The sequence below is a fragment of the Manis pentadactyla genome, chromosome 6 (genome assembly GCF_030020395.1).
Source record: "Manis pentadactyla isolate mManPen7 chromosome 6, mManPen7.hap1, whole genome shotgun sequence".
Taxonomy (NCBI): domain Eukaryota; kingdom Metazoa; phylum Chordata; class Mammalia; order Pholidota; family Manidae; genus Manis; species Manis pentadactyla.
Window position 1 is genome coordinate 35234037 of NC_080024.1, and position 19616 is coordinate 35253652.

The 19616-nt window shown below is 37.1% G+C and overlaps 2 protein-coding genes across 6 annotated transcripts in view; one reads left to right on the plus strand and one right to left on the minus strand.

Annotated features, from left to right (window-relative positions):
- Positions 1-7813, minus strand: part of NIF3L1 (NGG1 interacting factor 3 like 1) — a 21400-nt gene extending 13587 nt beyond the window's left edge. For 3 of the 4 annotated variants that reach the window (XR_005033180.2, XR_005033179.2, XM_036928142.2), the window contains exons 1-5: positions 7568-7813; positions 5191-5652; positions 4239-4401; positions 2067-2193; positions 284-422 (exon numbers count right to left, since the gene is read on the minus strand). Coding sequence is in view for 1 of the 4 variants with exons in the window: in XM_036928142.2 (XP_036784037.1) it covers positions 284-422; positions 2067-2193; positions 4239-4401; positions 5191-5652; positions 7568-7808 (1132 nt within the window). In the remaining 3 variants the exon portion in view is untranslated. Of the gene's footprint in view, positions 1-283; positions 423-2066; positions 2194-4238; positions 4402-5190; positions 5653-7445 lie in introns of all 4 variants that reach the window. The other variant, XR_008998213.1, reaches the window with a different exon arrangement.
- Positions 7678-15732, plus strand: PPIL3 (peptidylprolyl isomerase like 3). Of its 2 annotated transcripts, none has more exons than XM_036928148.2 (7): positions 7678-7980; positions 8525-8596; positions 9633-9707; positions 11082-11175; positions 11530-11597; positions 14203-14321; positions 15417-15732. In XM_036928148.2, exons 2-7 carry the CDS (start codon positions 8594-8596, stop codon positions 15541-15543), a joined length of 486 nt encoding a protein of 161 aa, XP_036784043.1. In that variant the 5' UTR covers positions 7678-7980; positions 8525-8593; the 3' UTR covers positions 15544-15732. The 2 variants fall into 2 exon arrangements, with proteins under 2 accessions (XP_036784043.1, XP_036784042.1); XM_036928147.2 differs by having other exon boundaries at positions 7679-7980; positions 8549-8596.
- The last annotated feature ends 3884 nt before the right edge of the window (positions 15733-19616 follow it).

The following is a 19616-nucleotide window of genomic DNA, read 5'->3' on the forward strand; positions in this document are numbered from 1 at the left end:
AAGACCCTCAAAAACTCCTGTAACAGCGACCAGTTTACAAAGAATAGACTTCACCTGCTGACTTGAGATGAATGAGGAATGTGAGTGAGATAAATCTTGTTTAAGCCAATGAGATGTATACCATAGAATAACCTAGCTCATCCTGATCCATAAAGTAAACCAGTCATCACCCTTGAATTCCTAGCACATTTTCTATCACTCATATGAATACAACCAAGAGCTGTGACTTTTGCCCAACATTATCAGTAAGTATATACTGGACAAATAAAGGAGATATATTTACCTAAGGTCCTCCCTACCCCAAGAGCAAGGCGAACATGAGATAGTTTTAGGTGTCTTTTGATTCGCTCAATCATGGTTGCCAAGGGAATAGATTCCTCCAGTGTGCATAACCGTCCCATTCCAGTGTATAGAAGCAGAGGCTAAAGAGAAACAGAGGTTAAAAAATCTTCCCATTAAAAAAAAAAAAAATCTGCCCATCATTACTCCTAGAAAATGAACCTATAGAACAAATAGCAAATGCTGAGTTCAATAAAACATGTACCCTGAGCTTACTATAGCCAGCTTCAGGCTAAGTCTGGGGATGCAAACCCGACAAAAACATTTCGGACTTCTAGAATCTTAGTCTCCTGGGAAGGCAGATGTTTTGACAAATAACCACAATGAAAGTGTTTAAATACAAGATAGGTGCTATTTTTATAGGTGCACAAAGAAATGACAAATGAGCTGAGACCTGGGGAGCACTTGGAGGAAGTGGAATCAAAGATTTTATAAAAACTTAGGTCTTCAAGACAGACCAAAAAGGAGTTAGGTCAAGTGCAACGTGGTAAGTTAAGGATAGGGTGGAATGTGAAAAGCTGTACTAAAAAGAGAGAACATGTACAAAGGTGCCAAGGGATAAGACCGCTTGCTGAGGGCAAATCCAAAAGCAGACAATGTGGCTGGTGCGCAGAGAAAGGGATGGACAAAGAAGAGGCTGGAGACGGGGGCGAAGGCCAGACACAAAGGGCTTCATACACTAGGCTAAAAAGCATGGATAGTCTCCTATAGGTGACCACTTAGGAGATCTCACAACCCAAGTGAAAGAAGATAAAAAGTTTCAACTACTGTGGTGGTAAAGCAAATAGATAGGAGAAACATTTTATAGATTTAGGGTCAGAATCAGCAGGGCTTAGATTCAGAGGAGCAGGGTAGAGCTGTGGAAACTTGGAAAGCAAGATAGACGATAACACCAGCAATAAAATAGAAAAAAGGAGCATTTGATTGGGTAGTGTGGGAATAAGGTATCTGTATATCCTGGATTGAAGTACTTATGGGATCTGTAAGTGGAAAATGTCCAAAAAGTATTGGGTATTATGGGTTCATTTTTAAATTTTTTACCTTAAGAAAGCATTATGAGCCAGAAAATAAAGCCACAGGAATCGTCATCATATGAATGGCTGTCAAGTCAAAGGCGTGAATAAAATGGCCCAGGCAGAGCCTGAGACCCAACCTGCTGCCTGGTAACTGAGTCTCTCAGTACCGCCAGGGTCTGAATGTTTTCTCTCCCCCTACAACTAATTCATGTTGAAATCCTAATTCCCTAAGGTGATAGAAGTAGGAGGTAGAGCCCTTGGGAGGTGCTTAAATCACAAGGCCAGAACCCACAAATGGAATTAGTGCTTTACAAAAGAGGCTTGAGACATCCCTAGTTCCTTCCACCAGGTGAAGACACAGAGAAGGTGCTGTCTATGAACCAGGAAGCAGGCTCTCACCAGTCACCACTCTGCATCTGCCAGCACCACAACCTTGGACTTTCCAGCCTCCAGAACTGTGAGAAATAAGTTTCTGTTGTTTATAAGCTATCTAGTCTGTGGTGTTTTGTCACAGCAGCCCAAATGGACTAAGACAAGTACCAACACTTTTCTATTCCTGAAATGTCTCCCTTTCTCAATTGTACTTTCCAGGGTATATTGTGCACTCATCACCACTTTGTGCTTCTTTAGGTAAGCGTTAACAGCCTGTTGATTTAATATTTTATAAATGAATTTGCCAAACAAGAATGCACAGTAGCATATTTTTATTACCCTTTCTAGTGACAGAATTTCAGTCTTCTGATAAAATTGTCTGTTCTGGGAAAGAAAAGCCACCACCTGCATCAAAGCCTGCTGACTACAATTCAGACTGATCCGTGTGTGTTCTTCATCATCAGTCCTAGAAAAAAAAAGTCACTTGTTGGTTTAGGATAAATGTAAACAAAATGTATTTTAAATAATCCACATTTTACAACCTCCTTTACTAAGAAATTCGTTTTGTATAAAATCTAGAATTCAATCCCAAACCAAACTGTTTTCTAGAATTGCATTTTTCAAGCTTTAACATGCATCAAAATCAACTTGTGGACTTAGTAAAACACACATTTTGGACCCCACTCCCAGAGTCTCCGACTCAGTAGGTCCAGATGGGGTCTGAGAATTTACCTAACAAGTTGCAGGTGATAGTGTTGTTGGTCCGATGACCTTGCTTTGAAACCATTGTTCTAGAACTGCTTTTAATCTCAGCTGTGCATCTGAAATCTCCTGCAAACGTCTTAAAATGCTAGATCCTTCCACAGATCCAGTAAAAGAGAACATCTATGAATGGGGCTGGGGCAAACTGATTTTTTTTAAGCCCTAGAGAACTTAGTTTTCACACACAATTGAATACAAGAATCTCCTGACAAACTCCATTTTAATTACAAAGATCTAGAATGAAGCTAAAAATCTGCATTTTTCATAAGCACCCCATTAACAATGATGCAAGGAGTCCTTGAATTGTCTTTTGAGAAGCAATGCCCTAGAGCCTCTCAAAGAAGACTGGCATCAAGAAAGTTTTGTATTTAACCATAAATTCTAAATATATCTTAGATGCTAGAACTAAAAGACCCCTGAAAAGATAATCTGGAAAACAGTTGTCAACATTTGAAATCATCTGCAGAATTCTGAAAAGAAAAAGGGAAAAGAATGCCTGGCCTCCAATCTAATAGTAAAACCCAAATATCATCTATAATATGGAAAACTGGAACCAAACTAAATGGGAAAAACTGAAACCAAACAGTTAGGGAGAAGAATACTTAAAGAAACTACAGTACAGCCATAATAAGAAACACTACTGATCAGTTAAAAAAAAAGATGTCTTATATACATACATGGAAAGATCACTAAGACATCATGCTAAGTAAAAAAGGCAAATACAGCATATCATTTAATTAAGAAAACAATGAATAAAACAAAACTATACATTTCTTCACATCCCTATGTGCACTTGGAAAGACACACAATTCTCTGAAAACAGTGGGAAAGACAACTTGAATTGAAAGTACTGGGATTGAGTAGAGGGACAAGGAGCACTTTTGTGTTTAACTTTTCATGTTTTATTTGGATAATTTACTTTTAACTTCAGTATTTACATATTATTTCACTATGGTAAAAGACATGTATGACTGTAATCAGGCAAAGTCCTATAAATAATTTTCTTGAGATACTTGAAATTCCCCAACACTATTAGATATTAGAGAACATTTGCAATGATTTTACTATAAGGTGTGTGTATGTATATGTATGTGTGTACATATATATATATATATATATATATATATATATGTACACACACTTAAAAATCACTCATTTAGTTTAACTTGACACAAATTTCCATTTTATTAAGTCATATTTATCTTTATTTTTTAAACAATTACTAAATCCTAGCTTTGTAGGGTTAAACTTGTCTTTTATGATGCTTAAATAGGTATTAGTATTAACTGGCCTAAAAGAAAATCTATGAGGCAACATTTTGGTATCCTATCCTAAATATTGACCTTATAAGAGGCACTTTAATGTATTTTTCCTTAAAGTGTTTGGGAATCAGTGATTTGCTAAAAACCTATAAGAGTAAACCTATTTTCAATATTATCACTAGGGTTTATCTATATACCCTAAAGTAAAAAGTACCTCTCAACATTATCAAGAGTATTAAGAATACTGTATGCAAAATGTGTAGTATAGTCCCTTCCACACAGAAAATAGTAAGAATTACTTATGATTTTTACTGTTTTGAAAAGACTCCATGGTTCTCTTCGAGGACTCACATGCAGATAAGAAGTATGCTGCTTTGTAAACCCACTCCAGGGAAAATTATTTGTTTCCAACCTAAATACCAGAATTACAGAATTTGTATGGAAGATCCTTACAAATACACACATAAAAGAGAAAAATATATTGTACCTAGCAGAAAAAGAAGTGACAGAAACATCTGCAATCCCTTTCACCGCAGAGATTACTTTGTCCAGCTCTTGCGTGTGGTTAACGTTGAATTCTACTCTGTGGGTTCCCTCCGTGGGGCAGTTGGGAGCTTTGGAAGGATGTATGGGCCTGGAGGTACAAACTCCTAGAAAAAAAATTGTGAGTTTTTTAAATTAAGAAGATAAGCTATTATGGGCAAAGCTTACAAGAATTTTGTATTTTTTTAAAGATTCACTCTCAGATGCTTATATAACACACACACATATACACATCTCTTACATATACCTCCAACAGTCCTCATAATCTAGGGATTTAGTACATACAACATCAAATTTATTTTCAAAATTCTTTTCCAGTTCTTTCACAATTCTTTTCCAATTCTTAAATACCACAAAAATTTAGACAAAAAAGAATGACTCAGGAATTTTTAGATGACATACAGCATTGTGACTGCTTACTAAATTTACTCATGTAAACCAGGATTTAGGTTGCAAATGCTTCATAATCTACTTGACCACATCAGTCCAGATTATATCATCATAAAAGCTTCAGCCCAAAATAAGTAATCTAAAAAGGCTTACTAAAAATAAACCTAACATACATATGCTGAATTCCCTCTTTGTCCTGGGCAAAAGTAAGCATTCAATAATACTCTGATATCTACCAAACTGAGATATGAAGTACATTCAGGAGAGGTCTAAGCTTTCAATTCATTTTAACAAACATTTCTAGAGTTCTTGGGTACTGGACACTGTGTCACATGAGGAGTGACAGAGCTCAGCCCAGGAATGAAGATTTTCTATACTTTTCTTATTCATTAGGGATAAAAATTATCCCCCAACCTTTAAAGCAGTTTTAAAAAACTCTACTGGAAAAACAATCTGAAATTCAAAGCATTTGTAGGGAAAATATTAAAGAACAAGAGGCTTCTCACCAAGCCCTTTGGCCAACCAGCTGTTGACTCCCTGGGGCGCAGCATCATAGGCTGTATGAGGAGAGTAAATACCAACTCTGTTCTCCAGAGCCCGGATCACCAAGCGCTCCTTCCAGGTTTTCCAGGTTATGCGTTTCATGGGTCGGAAAATAGGCGGATGGTAGGAGAGAATGAGATCTGCCTTCTTTCGCAGTGCTTCCTCCATCACTTCTTCAGTCAAGTCATTTGTCAGGAAGAGTGTGTTTACAGTGTGAGGTGGGCTCGGTTCCACCAGTAATCCAACATTGTCCCAACTCTCAGCAAATGAGAGGGATGCAAAGTCATTCAAGGAGGAAAGGAGAGCCTTCAAATCCATGCAGGAATGGGAAGAATCACAGATGAAAGAATGGACAAGCCGGGCTAGTGTAGGGACCAGGTGCACACGAGATGACAACATACAGAAACCAGGTAAAAACTGAGTATCTGAAGTCAAAACACAGAAAATTGGACACTTGTACACTTCAGTCCCAGACCTCGGAAGCAGCAAATAATGTAAGAGCTGTAGTCATACATAACCTGAGCTCAAATGCTGACCCTGCCACTTATCAGCAATATCTCAGGTAAGTCATTAAACCTTGTTAATGTGCCTGTTTTCTCACCTACGAAATAGAGATACTACAACCTACCTCACAGGCCATCAAGAGGAGCTAATGGATTAGTATGTGTAAGTTACCTAGCATATGCCTGGCACAGAATGTGTAACTATTCATCCCCTCCTCCCTGGCTCCCCCCAACACCCTTGTTCTTGTTCTCCCACACTTGCTTCAACTATCTTCCTCCCTTCACCATTTCTCTAAATATTACCTTTCCTTTCTAGGAAATATAATACCTTACCTTTCCTTCAACTTCCTAAACAAAGCTTTTCTTGACAAACCTTCCTTCTTGGTGCTTCCCTCTTCCCTGTCCCACACCTTCTGGCCTAGCACTCTCATAATGTTATACTCCTGTTTGTCTGTCTCACTGGAGAACAAAGTTTTACATATCTCAGTATCACCAACATAGGCCAGCACTAAATGCTTACTGCACAGACTGATCCAGTCCCCCTCCCCCCACCACGGCAGAATCTGGAGTTAGTTTAATGCCAATATACTGGCATTAAAAAGTGCTCTTTCAAAAAATTAATAGTATATAAAAAATGGTAAGTGCTTTGTCAGCAACCAGAATGGTGGGATGCATAGATGGGTCACTCTATGAACGGGCAGATCAAGAAAGGATCAGGCAGGAGATGCTACGCTGGAACCAGCATGTGCTCCACAAAAGCCAGGCTCAAGAGGTGGGAGAGGTGAAGGTGTGTAGGGCACTTTGCCCAGACAGTCTGTATGCCTTCTAATCAATATCCAAAACAAAAGGCAACATGGTCAACTCCATTTTAAAATTTAATACCCATGGACATTTTTTTTTTAAAGAAAAGCATTTCATTTCATAGTATCACAATCATTATCAAGAAAGCATAGCCAATTGCAAGTTTAATGAAACGTTCATAACCTGGTAATTTCAAGAGCAAATTTTCAATAAAATAATCTATTTGTTGAAAAGAATTTTCAGCAAAACTATCAGTATGAGATGTGAGGACTTGTTCAACATGAGTTGAAGTTATGTGGAACCTCCAAAAAGCCCTGGAGCCTTGGAATATCTTCTGATGGTCGTTATACCAATACCACTCCCCAGATTCCACCTCCTAATACTGCTACTCCACTCTCCAGTCTCTTCTAAATCTGGGCAAGTGCGAAAGGGAAGCTCCAGTGGGCCACTACACCAGTCTTGAATTATTTACTGTTACATTTTAAAGAGCCCTTGGAAATAATACACAACACCTCCCATCTTACAAATTAGGAACACTGTGTACCTTGAAGGCACAATTAACAAATAGGGGTAATGGTGGTAAAGAACACCAACTAAAACGAGAATGACTCCCAGAGCCACAGCTGTGTAACAAAATTAACCTCCGCTATTACCCCTTCTGAAGAATGAAATAGTGCCCAGCCCACAGGCTTACTGCGAGATTTAACCATAAAGCTGGACACGACGCCCGGCCTAGAGGCAGCACTATGCTTGTTACTGTTAAGTGACATTAGTAGGGCCCACTTTTACGACCTACGACCTGCACCCTCTTACGCTACCCATTTTCCACTCATTTCAGTCCCACTTCAGGCCTTTTCCAGGACAGTGAGAGCACAGAAGGCACGGCCGGTAAGCCCTTGAGTGAGGACCCGTACCCACTAGTGCCCTATGCGCTCTTGCAACAAGCCAGTCTTCTGCACGGTTTCGCGGCAGCAGCCCGGCACGGCCACAGCCTGCAAGAACCGCGGCCTGCAGAATGAAATCGCCCTAGACTCACTTGTCTCGCGAACGCTCCTCGGCGCCACTTCCGATCCTGCGCGGGACCTCAGGGAAGGATGGGAATGGGCGGGGTAGGGCAGGGAAGGGGCTGGGCGGAAGTGGTCCTTGCCGTTTTGTGTCTGAGTGCAAGGCACTTCTAGTTCCCCAGAACGTTCCGGGTTACGCTTCTTGAGTTCCCTTTCATTGTCAAACGCGTTCCAGGTGGGGATAAATTGTATTGTCCCTCCAGCTTTAGTCATCTTGGTTTGAGATAAGAGAGTGGAGGAACAAGGAGGCGAGCAGACGAGGCGCTCTCATCTGTCCCGCGCTCAACTTCCGGTGGCCGGAGAAACTCGTTTCCAATCTGCAGACGCTGCGGGCATGCGCAATTGCGTCTTTTCTGTTTTAATTACAGCTGTGCTAACCGAAGTGGTAAGTGGGGGCTAGGGTCAGTCCCTCGTTCCTTCCTTCACTTAGTCAAATGCTTGTCTAGCGCTGTTTTAAGTCTTGGGCTGCTTCGATTGAGCATCTGGACGGGGATGGGGGTGTTGGAACGACAGACTTAATAAACTAGGAAAGTATACATTATATTCGTGATAAGTGCTCTGGGTAAAGGGAACAGAGCAGGTACTAGGATTACAGCAGTTTTGAATGGAGGTATCAGGGTTATGAGCAGATACTTGGAAGTGAAGAAACCAACCATACGGATGTCTGCGTGAAAGCGTTCCAGGCAAACCAGGGCCTAGATAGACCCAAGGCCGAATGTACCGGCTTCTTGGAAGACTCGCTGGGAGGCGCTAAACGAATAAGCAGAGAAAGTAGGAAGGAGACTGAGGTGCTTAACTCCGGTAGGATCTCATCACTGCCATAACAATATTTTTATTCCTTGGGGATGAGGTGTTATTCGATATGCAGTAAAGATGAGCGTGGGTAACTTACGAGGGAAAATGAAAATTCTTTTTTCTTTTGGGAATAGAGATTCTTTTTTTCTCTCCATAAGGCTGTGAGAAATTAAGCAACAATACTTCCCGAAACCAGAAGAAAAATGGTAAGATGTATGCAGTTCTTATGAATATCTTTCATTATGAGTAATTTGTAGAAATTCAGTCAAGGGAAATAAAACTGCATGAAAATTTCAGTGGCAAGACAGAAATGATAAGCTGTAGAAGCATACAGTGTAAGATAATTATAAACAACCATTAGTAAGCAAAATTCTTTTGAATTCTTTAATGTTTTCACTTAAAATGCACAGAATTTACCTTTTATGGGAAAAGATTGATTACAACATAGTAATGAAAAGGGGGAGTTGGAGAGGAGGAGCAGAAAAGAACAGCTAGGTGTGATTATTTTAATTGGATCTTTCTGCTCTGGATCTAAGATGGGTAACTAGACTTCAAGTAGCACCCCAACTCCTGCCTTCTATCTTCAACTTGGCCATACTCTGACCTCTAGATACTGTTTCAAGATAAATGGAAAAAAGTGAAGCCTCAGAATAGTTTTCCCCCTCTCTGGAAAGGGATAACAAAAGAAGTATGCAAGCTATCAAAACAACAGATAAAAAGCAAACAAGAACGAGTACTGTGGTTACCTCTGCACATTTAGGATCTAGAAGCACTGACCCTTTTTATGTTTGTTGCCTTTGGTCAAGAAAGAAATTGTTTTTAACCCTGTCTCTCAGAATTAAATTATGTAATGGTGGAGGCAAGTTTTGAGGTCATTTTCTTACTGTTTTTCAATAAATAATGTTGGTGAATCATCATTTAAATTAATAATCCTAATATAACCATTGCTTTTATTTTTACTGATGAAAAATTCAAACTTACTATTTTCATCACAATATTTGCAACTGAATTTTAGCCCAGATAACATTTTACCTTAATATTTATATTTATCTTCTGGAGATTTTTTCCTACTGCTGAAATAAATTTTAAAGAAGTATAGCTTATCAGCTGCTTTGTGGACAGGTCACCTCTGAAATGGTATTTCTGTTTTTGTTCAGATTATACCAAGTTTAGGGAAACAATACAGTGCATAAAGTCATCTGAAGAGATCTCATTGGTTCTCACATTCTTTCTCCTTTTCAGTCGGTGACATTGCATACAGATGTAGGTGATATTAAAATAGAAGTCTTCTGTGAGAGGACACCCAAGACATGTGAGGTGTGTATGTACCATTATGTACGTGTAAAACATGAGTTAACGCAGCAGGATAACAATTTTGAAATTGAATTATCTAAGCTACAAAAAAGTGTTTTTTTTAAATAAAAAACTTTCCTATAAAACTATTGTCAGGAAAAACTAGCCATCATAATTTCTGACCTAATTTCCACTTACCTTTCCTGATGTCAAAGGTCAAAGAAAGGGTAGATAATTCTTCTCTAACTATAGAGTAGCTTGTTTCTTTTGGCTCATTTACCTCAGGAAATGTAAATAATCATTAAGATATTAGGTGAGAGAGCTGTTTAATACACTGTTTCACTTGTTTAAATGACAAAGATAGAAAGAAGAGTCAGATATGTATATTCATTTAGTAATTATTTGTGAAAGGCCAACTTTTTTTTTTTGAAGTAAATATATGAGAAAAGATAAATTTTATTTTAAAAAAACCAACCAAGAATGATGGGGAAAATCTAATTCTAACGAACATCAAACACATTTTTTAAAAAACAATGAAAAAAAAGATGTACTGGCACAGACATAATCAACACAATAAACTAGAGTCTAGAAATTGACCTAAGTACATACAGGAATTTAGTATATGATAGAGATGGCATTTTAAACATTGGGGAAAAAAGAGTATTCACTAAATGATATTGGGACAACAGGCTAGACACAGCACAAAATTGGGCCAGAATCCCCATCTTATTCCTTAAAACAAAATTAGTCTTCTTAAATAAAAAGGGCAATCTTCGTCACAGTCTGGGAATACAGCGATGAGTAAGAGACATTATTTGCCCTGATGGAGCTAATATTCTAGCTGAGAAATAGGCAAAGGAGGAAATTATGCTAGAAAAAAAGTAACTCTAGAGGTGATAATACCTTGAAGGAAATAAAGTTGTTGAGATGGAGAATAATGGGAATTATTTAAAAATAGGTCAGGGCATGCCCAGCCCAGAAAGTGATACTTAAACTTGAGTGTGAAAGGTAATGAAGGGATCTCCATGGAAAGATACAAAGAGAACATTCCAGGTACAGAGATAGTAGGTCCAAAGCCCTCAAGGTGGGAAAGCCTGCCTGTTTTGGACCAATTTTCAGAAGGCTGATGAGGTTAACATAGTAAATAACAGAAAGGGGTTATTATCATGAGATGCAAAGGTAGGCTTATTAGGCTCTGTTAAGGATTTTATATGTTATTCCAAGAACAGAATAAAGCCACTAATGTATTCTGGGCAGGGAAGTGATTTTATCCAACGTAATGCCTAAACAATAGTTTACATATGCTGTTAGCAGTGTTTTCAGTATATACAACTGGTTCTTTATCTAAAATGGATTTCTGCCACCTAATTTCTCAATCAGTATTTTTACTCTTTTCAGAATTTCTTGGCTCTTTGTGCCAGTAATTACTACAATGGCTGTATATTTCATAGAAATATCAAGGGTTTCATGGTTCAAACAGGAGATCCAACAGGTAAGTTATTCCATTAATATCTAAGGTATTAGGTATATATTGTGAATAAGAGGGTAGACAAAGAATAGAAAAATAAAAGCATATGAAATATTTACAACCAGGCTACCTTACCATAGCAAGAAATACTTAAGCAGAGCTATAGGCACCTAGCCTTAAAATATGACCAGTAGTTTTGTTTTTTTGCAGAGATATTTTATTTTTCTGGTCTGTTAAAGTGAACTTTGGGGAAGAGAGGACATACCAAATTTTGTGTTTCAAGAGTTATACTGTAAACCAGCCCTTAAATTTTAGAAATTGAACCCTTTTTCAACTTTAACTAAGTACTTCTTTTGATTTGTTTGTCTTGTAACATAGGTACTGGAAGAGGAGGTAACAGTATCTGGGGCAAGAAATTTGAGGATGAATATAGCGAATATCTTAAGGTATATGCCCAGTACTTCAGAATCTATTTTCTCATGGCTGTTTAAACTTGGAAACTTTGATACATATGTAACACAGGTTAACATCATTAGTAAATGAATATGCTTTATGGTAGTTTTTGCACACTTGATAAATAATGTCCAGTAGAAAATACAAATGGCTATTCTAGCCTAAAATATATACTGGAAGCTGACCTTCACATGGATCTTGATATTGAGTGAGCTCATCTTTTTGTCCAAGCCGATGTTTAATCAGTAATGTACCCAAGGGACTTACTGTCTCAGTATAAAATTCATGTTGAATGACATGAATCATTGGCCTTTTGAGAGTGGAGAAAAAAGACTATCAGACCTCTTGATTGCAATATTACCCCTTATCAATCTCCCAACTTGTGTCATCTTCTGTTAGATGTTAGAATATTCCTGTATTAAGTCTACTTAGTGCCTGCAGTAGATCTCAACTAGGTTAAAGAAAAGTGCATGCAAATAAATCTTCAACATTGTATAATTAGGGATTTTTATTTCCTTTCTTGTATTTTTTCTGTATTTTTCAAGCTTTCTAAAGGATCTTTTTTTTTCTAAAATTAAAAAATTAATGCATGCTTATTTAAAAAAGTGAGTTCCACTTCCCAGAGATGACATAAGCTAACAATTTATCATGTGTTCTTGTAAACTTTGTGTCTTCAGAGAATAACTTTATAATTAGACAAAAAATTCTCCTCAACTGGAATATATATCTTGGTGTATTATATTTCAGTTACATTAAAATATGCCTTGCAAAATTCTGAAAAAAATTCCTTGCAGTATTTATCTCTGGATGGTAGGATGCATAATATATTTTATCTTGTTTTTGCTTTTCTATCATGAAGAAATACTACTTTTGTTATAGGAGTTGAGGTTGGGAGGTGATAAGTTGTTTAAAAAGACATCCTTTTCCTGAACTAGAAACAAAACAACTTTTTAGAGATTAATGATTGCTTCCATAACACAATCTATCATACTAAACCAGTGGTTTTCAGCCTTGGCTGTTAACACACTTACCTATGGAAGGCCCCACCCCCCACAAATGTAAAGAAAAACACTCAGTAGGACTGACTGGGACCTTGATTATATTTAAGTTTCCTTGGTGATTCCTGTGCAGGCAGGGTTAAGAACCATTATCTTGTAAATCAAGTTGAAGATGTATGTTGAATATTCACATATTCCATTTCCAGATGTTTACCTGGGAGAAACTCTTGTATGTGTGCATCAGGAGACATGTACGAGAGTGTTCCTAGAGTACTATTTTTATAGTAAAAATTTAAAAATATCCTAAATGTCCATTGGTCATACAATGGACAAATTATAGTATATTAAGCAGTGGAATATTATATAGCAGTAAAATTTCAAAAACTACATATATATGTATGAATCCTAGAAACATAGTAAGTATAGACAGCACTTCCCAGAAGACTACAAATAGTATGATAGTATTTTGTAGAGCTTGCAAACAAACACAGAAACAGTATACTGTTGAGGCATGTGCAAAGATATAGAAGAGTAATTAACTCTTGGAGAGGCTAAGGTAATAGATGAGTGCACAGGCTTATGCAACAGTTTGCTGAATTTTATTTTTAAGCCTAGAAATAGGTTATTGGATACTTTCTAAGTTATAAATGGCACATACATTCTTGTGTGTATATCAAATATTATATTTGATTGGTAGTCACCTTTTAGGAAGACAGTAAAGTATTAATATCTTCATGTACTCTACTGCATCTCTACTGCTTGTCTCATTAGTGTCCCCTAACAAGTAGCTAAAGATAGAATAATCATTGGAGTTATTTACAGTGTTTTATATTGGGGCACCTCCCTAGAACATGGTTGTCATGTTTTCAATCTTAATCAGTGAAGTCTTTTAAATTCCTTTACACAGTCCCTTACATAACAAATAGTAGGAGAGCTAGACAAGACCTTCCTTATATTATCCAGTCCTGGGATCATGAACTGACTGCCCTTGGTTTGAAGAACCACAGATGCACTCTCTATTGCCATTGTTTAAAAAATTTTAATGCCATTAGGCAAGAGATACACTGTTCCTATTGCCACTCCTAATGTTTACATTCTGTCCAATTATCAGTTTATCGGCTGACCCTTCTGAGCATTTGAATTATGAATAAACCCCTGAAATAGTCCCACCTCCCTTGTTTTACAGATAAAGAAACTAGCCAGAGTCCAGTGTATGTGTGAAGAGATTATGGGAATTTTGATTTTGTTGTCTGCCTGATGGTTTCATGCCAGCATACTGTTCCTTAATATAAATGTAAGGATTATTTCTATTATACATTGGTATTGCTAAAAGTGTTTTTGGCTATACTTCTCAAGGTGAAAATGAAAATTGGGGAATATAATTTGATTTATAAACATTTTACATACAAGTTTTCAGAGACCCAGATAATACAGAAATGGAACATTTGGATTAGCCCTAATAGAAGCTGATTAAATGTTTTTGTTTTCTTAGTGCCTTAAATACTGGGAAGTTAAAGAGTATATGTCTTGTTTTGGTCCTATATTTGGAGTATTTACATAAAAACACAGTTAAATTAATACTTTAGCCTGTCTTTTTCAGCACAGTGTTAGAGGAGTTGTATCTATGGCTAATAATGGCCCAAACACCAATGGATCTCAGTTCTTCATCACCTATGGCAAGCAGCCACATTTGGACATGAAATATACAGTATTTGGAAAGTGAGTATTTTGGCTATGGTTCCTTTGGAATTTCAGGGCAAAGGATGCATATGAGTAGTTGTGACTAGCATAACTAATATACTGAAAGAGTAGTGTGAGTGTTCAAGGTACCTGAAAGGTCTACCATTTAACCAGACCTGTGACCTTGGGAAGTTATAAACTTTTTGAGTCTCAATTTCCTTATTTTGTAAAAGAGGGGTCAGTACTTTTCTTTCAGGATCACTATGCAAGTTAACAGTAACATACCTGTTTTTATTAAGAGTTTTTTTTGTTTGCTTGTTTGTTTTGCCTGAGATCTGTTTCCTATGTCTCTCTTTCTCCTGACCTAGAAGGTGGGAAATAATTTAAAGACCTCAGTTGTCATGCATTTTGGAGTAAAATTAAAAGGATTCGGTTATAGTACCATTTCAGTAGAAATGCAAAATACATGTAAACCTGGGGTTTTAAGTACGTATAAGGAAGGTCTTGGGAATTGATTTGATTTACACTAAGAGGTATAATCTAAAAAGCTACCTTTTCTTAACAAATGTTTTAGACTAATTTGCTAAAAACATATTTGAAGGCTAGCTCTCAATATGGTAACGTGAAGTGGGCTTGCTGGAAGTGTCCATCTTCCCTTCTCCTATTTTATTATTATTGCTTTCTGTTGTCCAGAAGCAAAAAGTAAAAATACCATATTTAAACAATAAAGTGCAAAGTGGTCACCCACTTCAGGACTTTCAGTGTAGGGCAGAACTGATAATACTAGTGTCATCCTTGCATACTTTCTCTGGTTATTTTCTATAGCAAAGAAAACCTTTTGACTAGTTATATTGGCCACATTTGTAGCTATGCAGTGCAAATACTTTGGTGGGAATATTCCAACCTTGCTATTAATGTCTAAAGGCGTAAAACGAATTTTGTGTTTCTGAATTTTGGTCCATGTCTATGGGAGGAAATCAAATCAGTATTTTATTTTACACTCAGCTTTAAGGAATTCAAAGAACTATTGACACAGGGTCCTTTTCTCTTAAGGAGACTATAATTGCTATAGGTATTTTGGTAGTACGTTTCAATCTGAGGAAATTTTCATACATCATATTGTTTCTCTTTCAGGATAATAGATGGTCTGGAAACTCTAGATGAATTGGAGAAGTTACCAGTGAATGAAAAGACATACCGACCTCTTAATGATGTACACATTAAGGACATAACTATTCATGCCAACCCATTTGCTCAGTAGCTGTAGCAGACCTGGACAAATACTTGGCCAATTATCTGAGGGACACACCTTTGTGGTTTGCCCAGCTTTAATTATGTCAAGAAACTGCATCATCCTTCTGCTTGTTTACAACGAAGATTTTGTATGAGCTGGTGGTACTAAGAGTCAAACAGCATTTACCCCTATTCTTGAGTATATTCTTTACTATAACTAATGTCTGGTGTATTTCTTAAAGTTTAATTTTTTAAAAAAACTTTTTTTGTTGTTACATGTAAACATTTATTTTTAAATGCTGAGCCTCAAAATCTAGGCATTTTTGAGCACCCTAATTATATACTCTTACCATATCCTAGTCCACATTCTGGAAGTACTGTTTTCTATTAATTACTCATCTTGTGTTGTTAAAAAAAAAGAGGTAGTCTAACAAGGCCAGCCAGTCCATTTGCTCTGATCTTTGCATTTACAGTGAAGCCTCAGAGAAATTCTAGAATACAGTAAAAATGGAATTTCCCAACTGATTTGTCCAAGGAATTTTTTTTTTACATGTATCTTTTAAAATATTGCAGGACAGAATTCTACAATAATCCATTTTTAAAAAGCAACTAGTTGTTTGAGTATCAGTTGGAGAGTCTTGGGCTGTGCTTGAATCACAACTTTGCCCTTACTAATAACTTAAGGCAAGTTAATTATCTCCAAACTTTAGTTTTCTCATCCATAAATATTACCCCCACATAAGGCTATTGTGAGGATTAAATGGAATAATGTGTGTGAAGCTTCTGGAATGTAGTATGTGTTTTGCAGTAAAAGGAAGCTGCTCTCCTAAACATTTATCTCCACCATAAGGCTTTCACCTGATCAGGTGATTTTTTTCAGGCTCTACCATTGACTTCATCAAGAACCATGTTCTGCTCACTGCCTAGGTAACCTTGGTTAGCTTTTGGGTATTCCTAAAACATAACCAAATGTTCCTTGGTTTGTGTCATTTGTGCAGATAGCTGATCTAACGTTTTGATTCTTTGTTAACTACAATTTGGGAGTTAGCTTGCAGCCCTCCTGTTACCTCCTGCATCTATACCTTCCACTAAATTGAGGTGCCAGTTATATTAATGCCTTCACATTTTATTTCACCCTTTTAATTTAGTTATTTAGGTTTCTAGAATTAGTGTCAAGGCCTCTTTTTTACCAGTTTGTTTTGCCCCCTTACACCTGGTATCTTCTAACATGTTGAATTTTTTTGTCATTACATTTTTAAGAGGCTTTTACTAATTGTCAGGATATTTTTCTATTGACTGGCATTCCCTTAGTTTTTATCCTAATCTCTACTTTCTTTTCTTTTAACTGTTGCCAGTATGGTGACTTTTGGTTCTTTGAGCTCATTTGTGTCAGCTCGGTTATAGCTGTAAGGCTCTCATAGATAGGTATTCTAGCTGCCCACCTTGGGCCTGTTGTAGGCACCGTGAGAATCAAGAGTCAGAACACTGATTTCTGTCCACTCACACAGAGTTAACTGGTTTACACTGCATGTTAGCAGTTGGGTGATGTTCATTCCCTGTATTAGTCGGCAGTAATATAAACTTCTAAGAAGACTAGAACATTGCTGATCATTTAAAAAGAGAGTAAAATGATTCCCTGTCTAGTCTAGAGGTTGGCAAACTATAGCCCTTAGACTGGCCATTTGTAACATCTGGAACACAGCCAGTCCCTTTTACTTATGTGTTGTCTGGCTGCTCTGTGCTACAAGGACAGGATTGATTGATTGTGACAGCAACTAAATGGCGTGAAAGCCTAAAACACTATCTGGCCCAGTAAGTAAAAGTGCCAACACTTAATCTAGACTATCAGAAATTGCCAGATAATCATGTTTTCACAGCAAAAGGGAAATAGGTGAGCTTAAGGGATAGTATGATCAAACTATACATGATACCTCCTTGACCACTCTAGAATTGTACTTTCACCTGTTCCATTAGCATACTTAAGTCCTGTTAGATCTTAGTTTGTAGCTCTCTCCAGTAGAAAGTTCAACACTTTTTGGTTAATGGCAAATTGAGTAGTTACAATTTATACTTTGGTTGAACTTGGTAATTTCCAAATTCACTTAACACATATATGTTGGGTATTTCTGGAAATCTTTCTCATCTATTTTTATCTGAACTAAAACTAGTAATTTATTAAGCTTCTTCCAGGCGTGGGTACAAAGGTGCCTAGGACACTGCCTATTCCACGAGAGCACAGTCTAAGGAACTAACAGACATGTAAACAGATTAAAATAGAAAAAATCCAACTTTTATCAGTTTAGCAAAGTGGGTGGATTAGTTACTGTTCATTAGTGAACTGAAAACTGATGATTCTTTCCAATTAAACTCAATTTGTACCAAATGTGGTAAAGGTAGAGAGGTGGGAACTCAATATAGTAATTCTAAAAGCAACTCTGAAAGCATAAATGGTGGTGGAAATTTAAAAAAAAAAATTACAATGAAAAAGGAATTCTCTCCAATCTTTATAAAGCTATAAATATTAAAACTGATGAGGTGGGGGATAAAGCTAGAATAATAGAATAAGAATGTAAACAGTAGTGTGTATATAGGAGTTTAGTATGTAAATCAGTATCGAAAGTCATTAAAAAAGAGAAGGGTTATTTTATAAATTAGGATAATTGGTAAATGGTATGGAGAAAAATAACAAGAATTTAACCTAACATGATTAACCAAAATTCCACATGGATAGAAAAGTTGCCTTTTTTTAAAGGAAACACAGGAAAAAGTTAAAACATTTCAAAGAATTCCTCTGAAGTGGAAAGGAATTTCTGTTTACAAACATGGCCAAAGTAAAGATGGAACAGATTTGTCTATGTGAAAAATGACAAGTTTTTGGAATTAAAAGGACAAAAGAACTACAAAAATGCAATGTATGAATGGGCAAGTCACAAAAGAAAATGCTGAACTTCACTAATTAGAAAATAAGGTTACAAGTTCAATCTCCACCAAAATATTTTTTAATTGTATGCACTATATTAGAAAGGCCAGATGGCTTAAAAAATACAATTGTCTGACAATTATAGAGGCTAGAAGATGTAAGAAAGATACGGGCAGAGTTGTTTACTCTGGGGCCTCTCACCTTCGTTTATAGATGACCAACTCCTGTCTTCACATTCTTTACTCCCTACCTGCCTATGTCCTCATCTCTTTAGAAAAGCCCCAATCATACTACATTTGGACCCACGAATGACCTCATTTAACCTTAATTACCTTTTGTAAGTCCAGGAGAGGAAATTCTGGGGCAAAATAGCTCTAAACACTGAAATCAGTCAAAAGGAGAAATGAAGTTTAAAACCCGTTTATTGCTTACAAACTGCAATCCAGTGCCGTCTCTCCCTCCCCTGCTCCAGAAGAAGCAAACAAACAAGCAAACCAGCCCCTCCCTTTAAACTCTCAGGTTCAAACATGCCCTTGGTTGCCCAGTAATTACCCATTGACATGGAGATGAACTTCTCCCCTGAGAATATGCAAATACACTAAAGCCAAGCGAGATAATCTGGAAATGCTACAATTTTACCCACACCTCTGTAAAAGTCCTTTATAAAAATACAGCCACAGTCTGCAGTAGTGGGAGTTGGGTCATAAAATTAAAAATGAGTATGTGGGGGGATATAGCCCCCCATCAGCCCATAAGATGCACCTAAAGGACCACTGAAATAATTTCATAGATGAAACTAATAAAGGTATATCCCAAATTAGTTACTGGCTGGATTTGGGCTTTGCTAAATTTAAACCATTTTGAAAAGCAGTTTTTGCAACACAGGGTTTTTTCAATGCTGTCTTTTACTGTGGAGATTTCTCCTAAAGTTATTTTAAATACACTAAATTACTCTGCACAAAGACATTGTAAGTCTGGGGGAAAGAAATCCCTGGGCAAAATACCCCTAAAAACCATAATCAGTCAAAGGGACAAATAAAGTTTATAACCCATTTATTGCTCACAAACTGCAGTCCCAGGCCGTCTTCTCTGCTCAAGCAGCAACCACACCGGCCCTCCCCCTCACCTCTCAGGTACAGATAAGCCTTCTGTTGCCCAGGTAATCACCCACTGATATGGAG

What these genes read in the sequence shown, in the direction of transcription:
- PPIL3 (XM_036928148.2), top strand. An exon ending in GGACACCCAAGACATGTGAG is followed by an intron (nt 9,708 to 11,081) that starts GTGTGTATGTAC and finishes TACTCTTTTCAG; the next exon opens with AATTTCTTGGCTCTTTGTGC. An exon ending in TCAAACAGGAGATCCAACAG is followed by an intron (nt 11,176 to 11,529) that starts GTAAGTTATTCC and finishes CTTGTAACATAG; the next exon opens with GTACTGGAAGAGGAGGTAAC.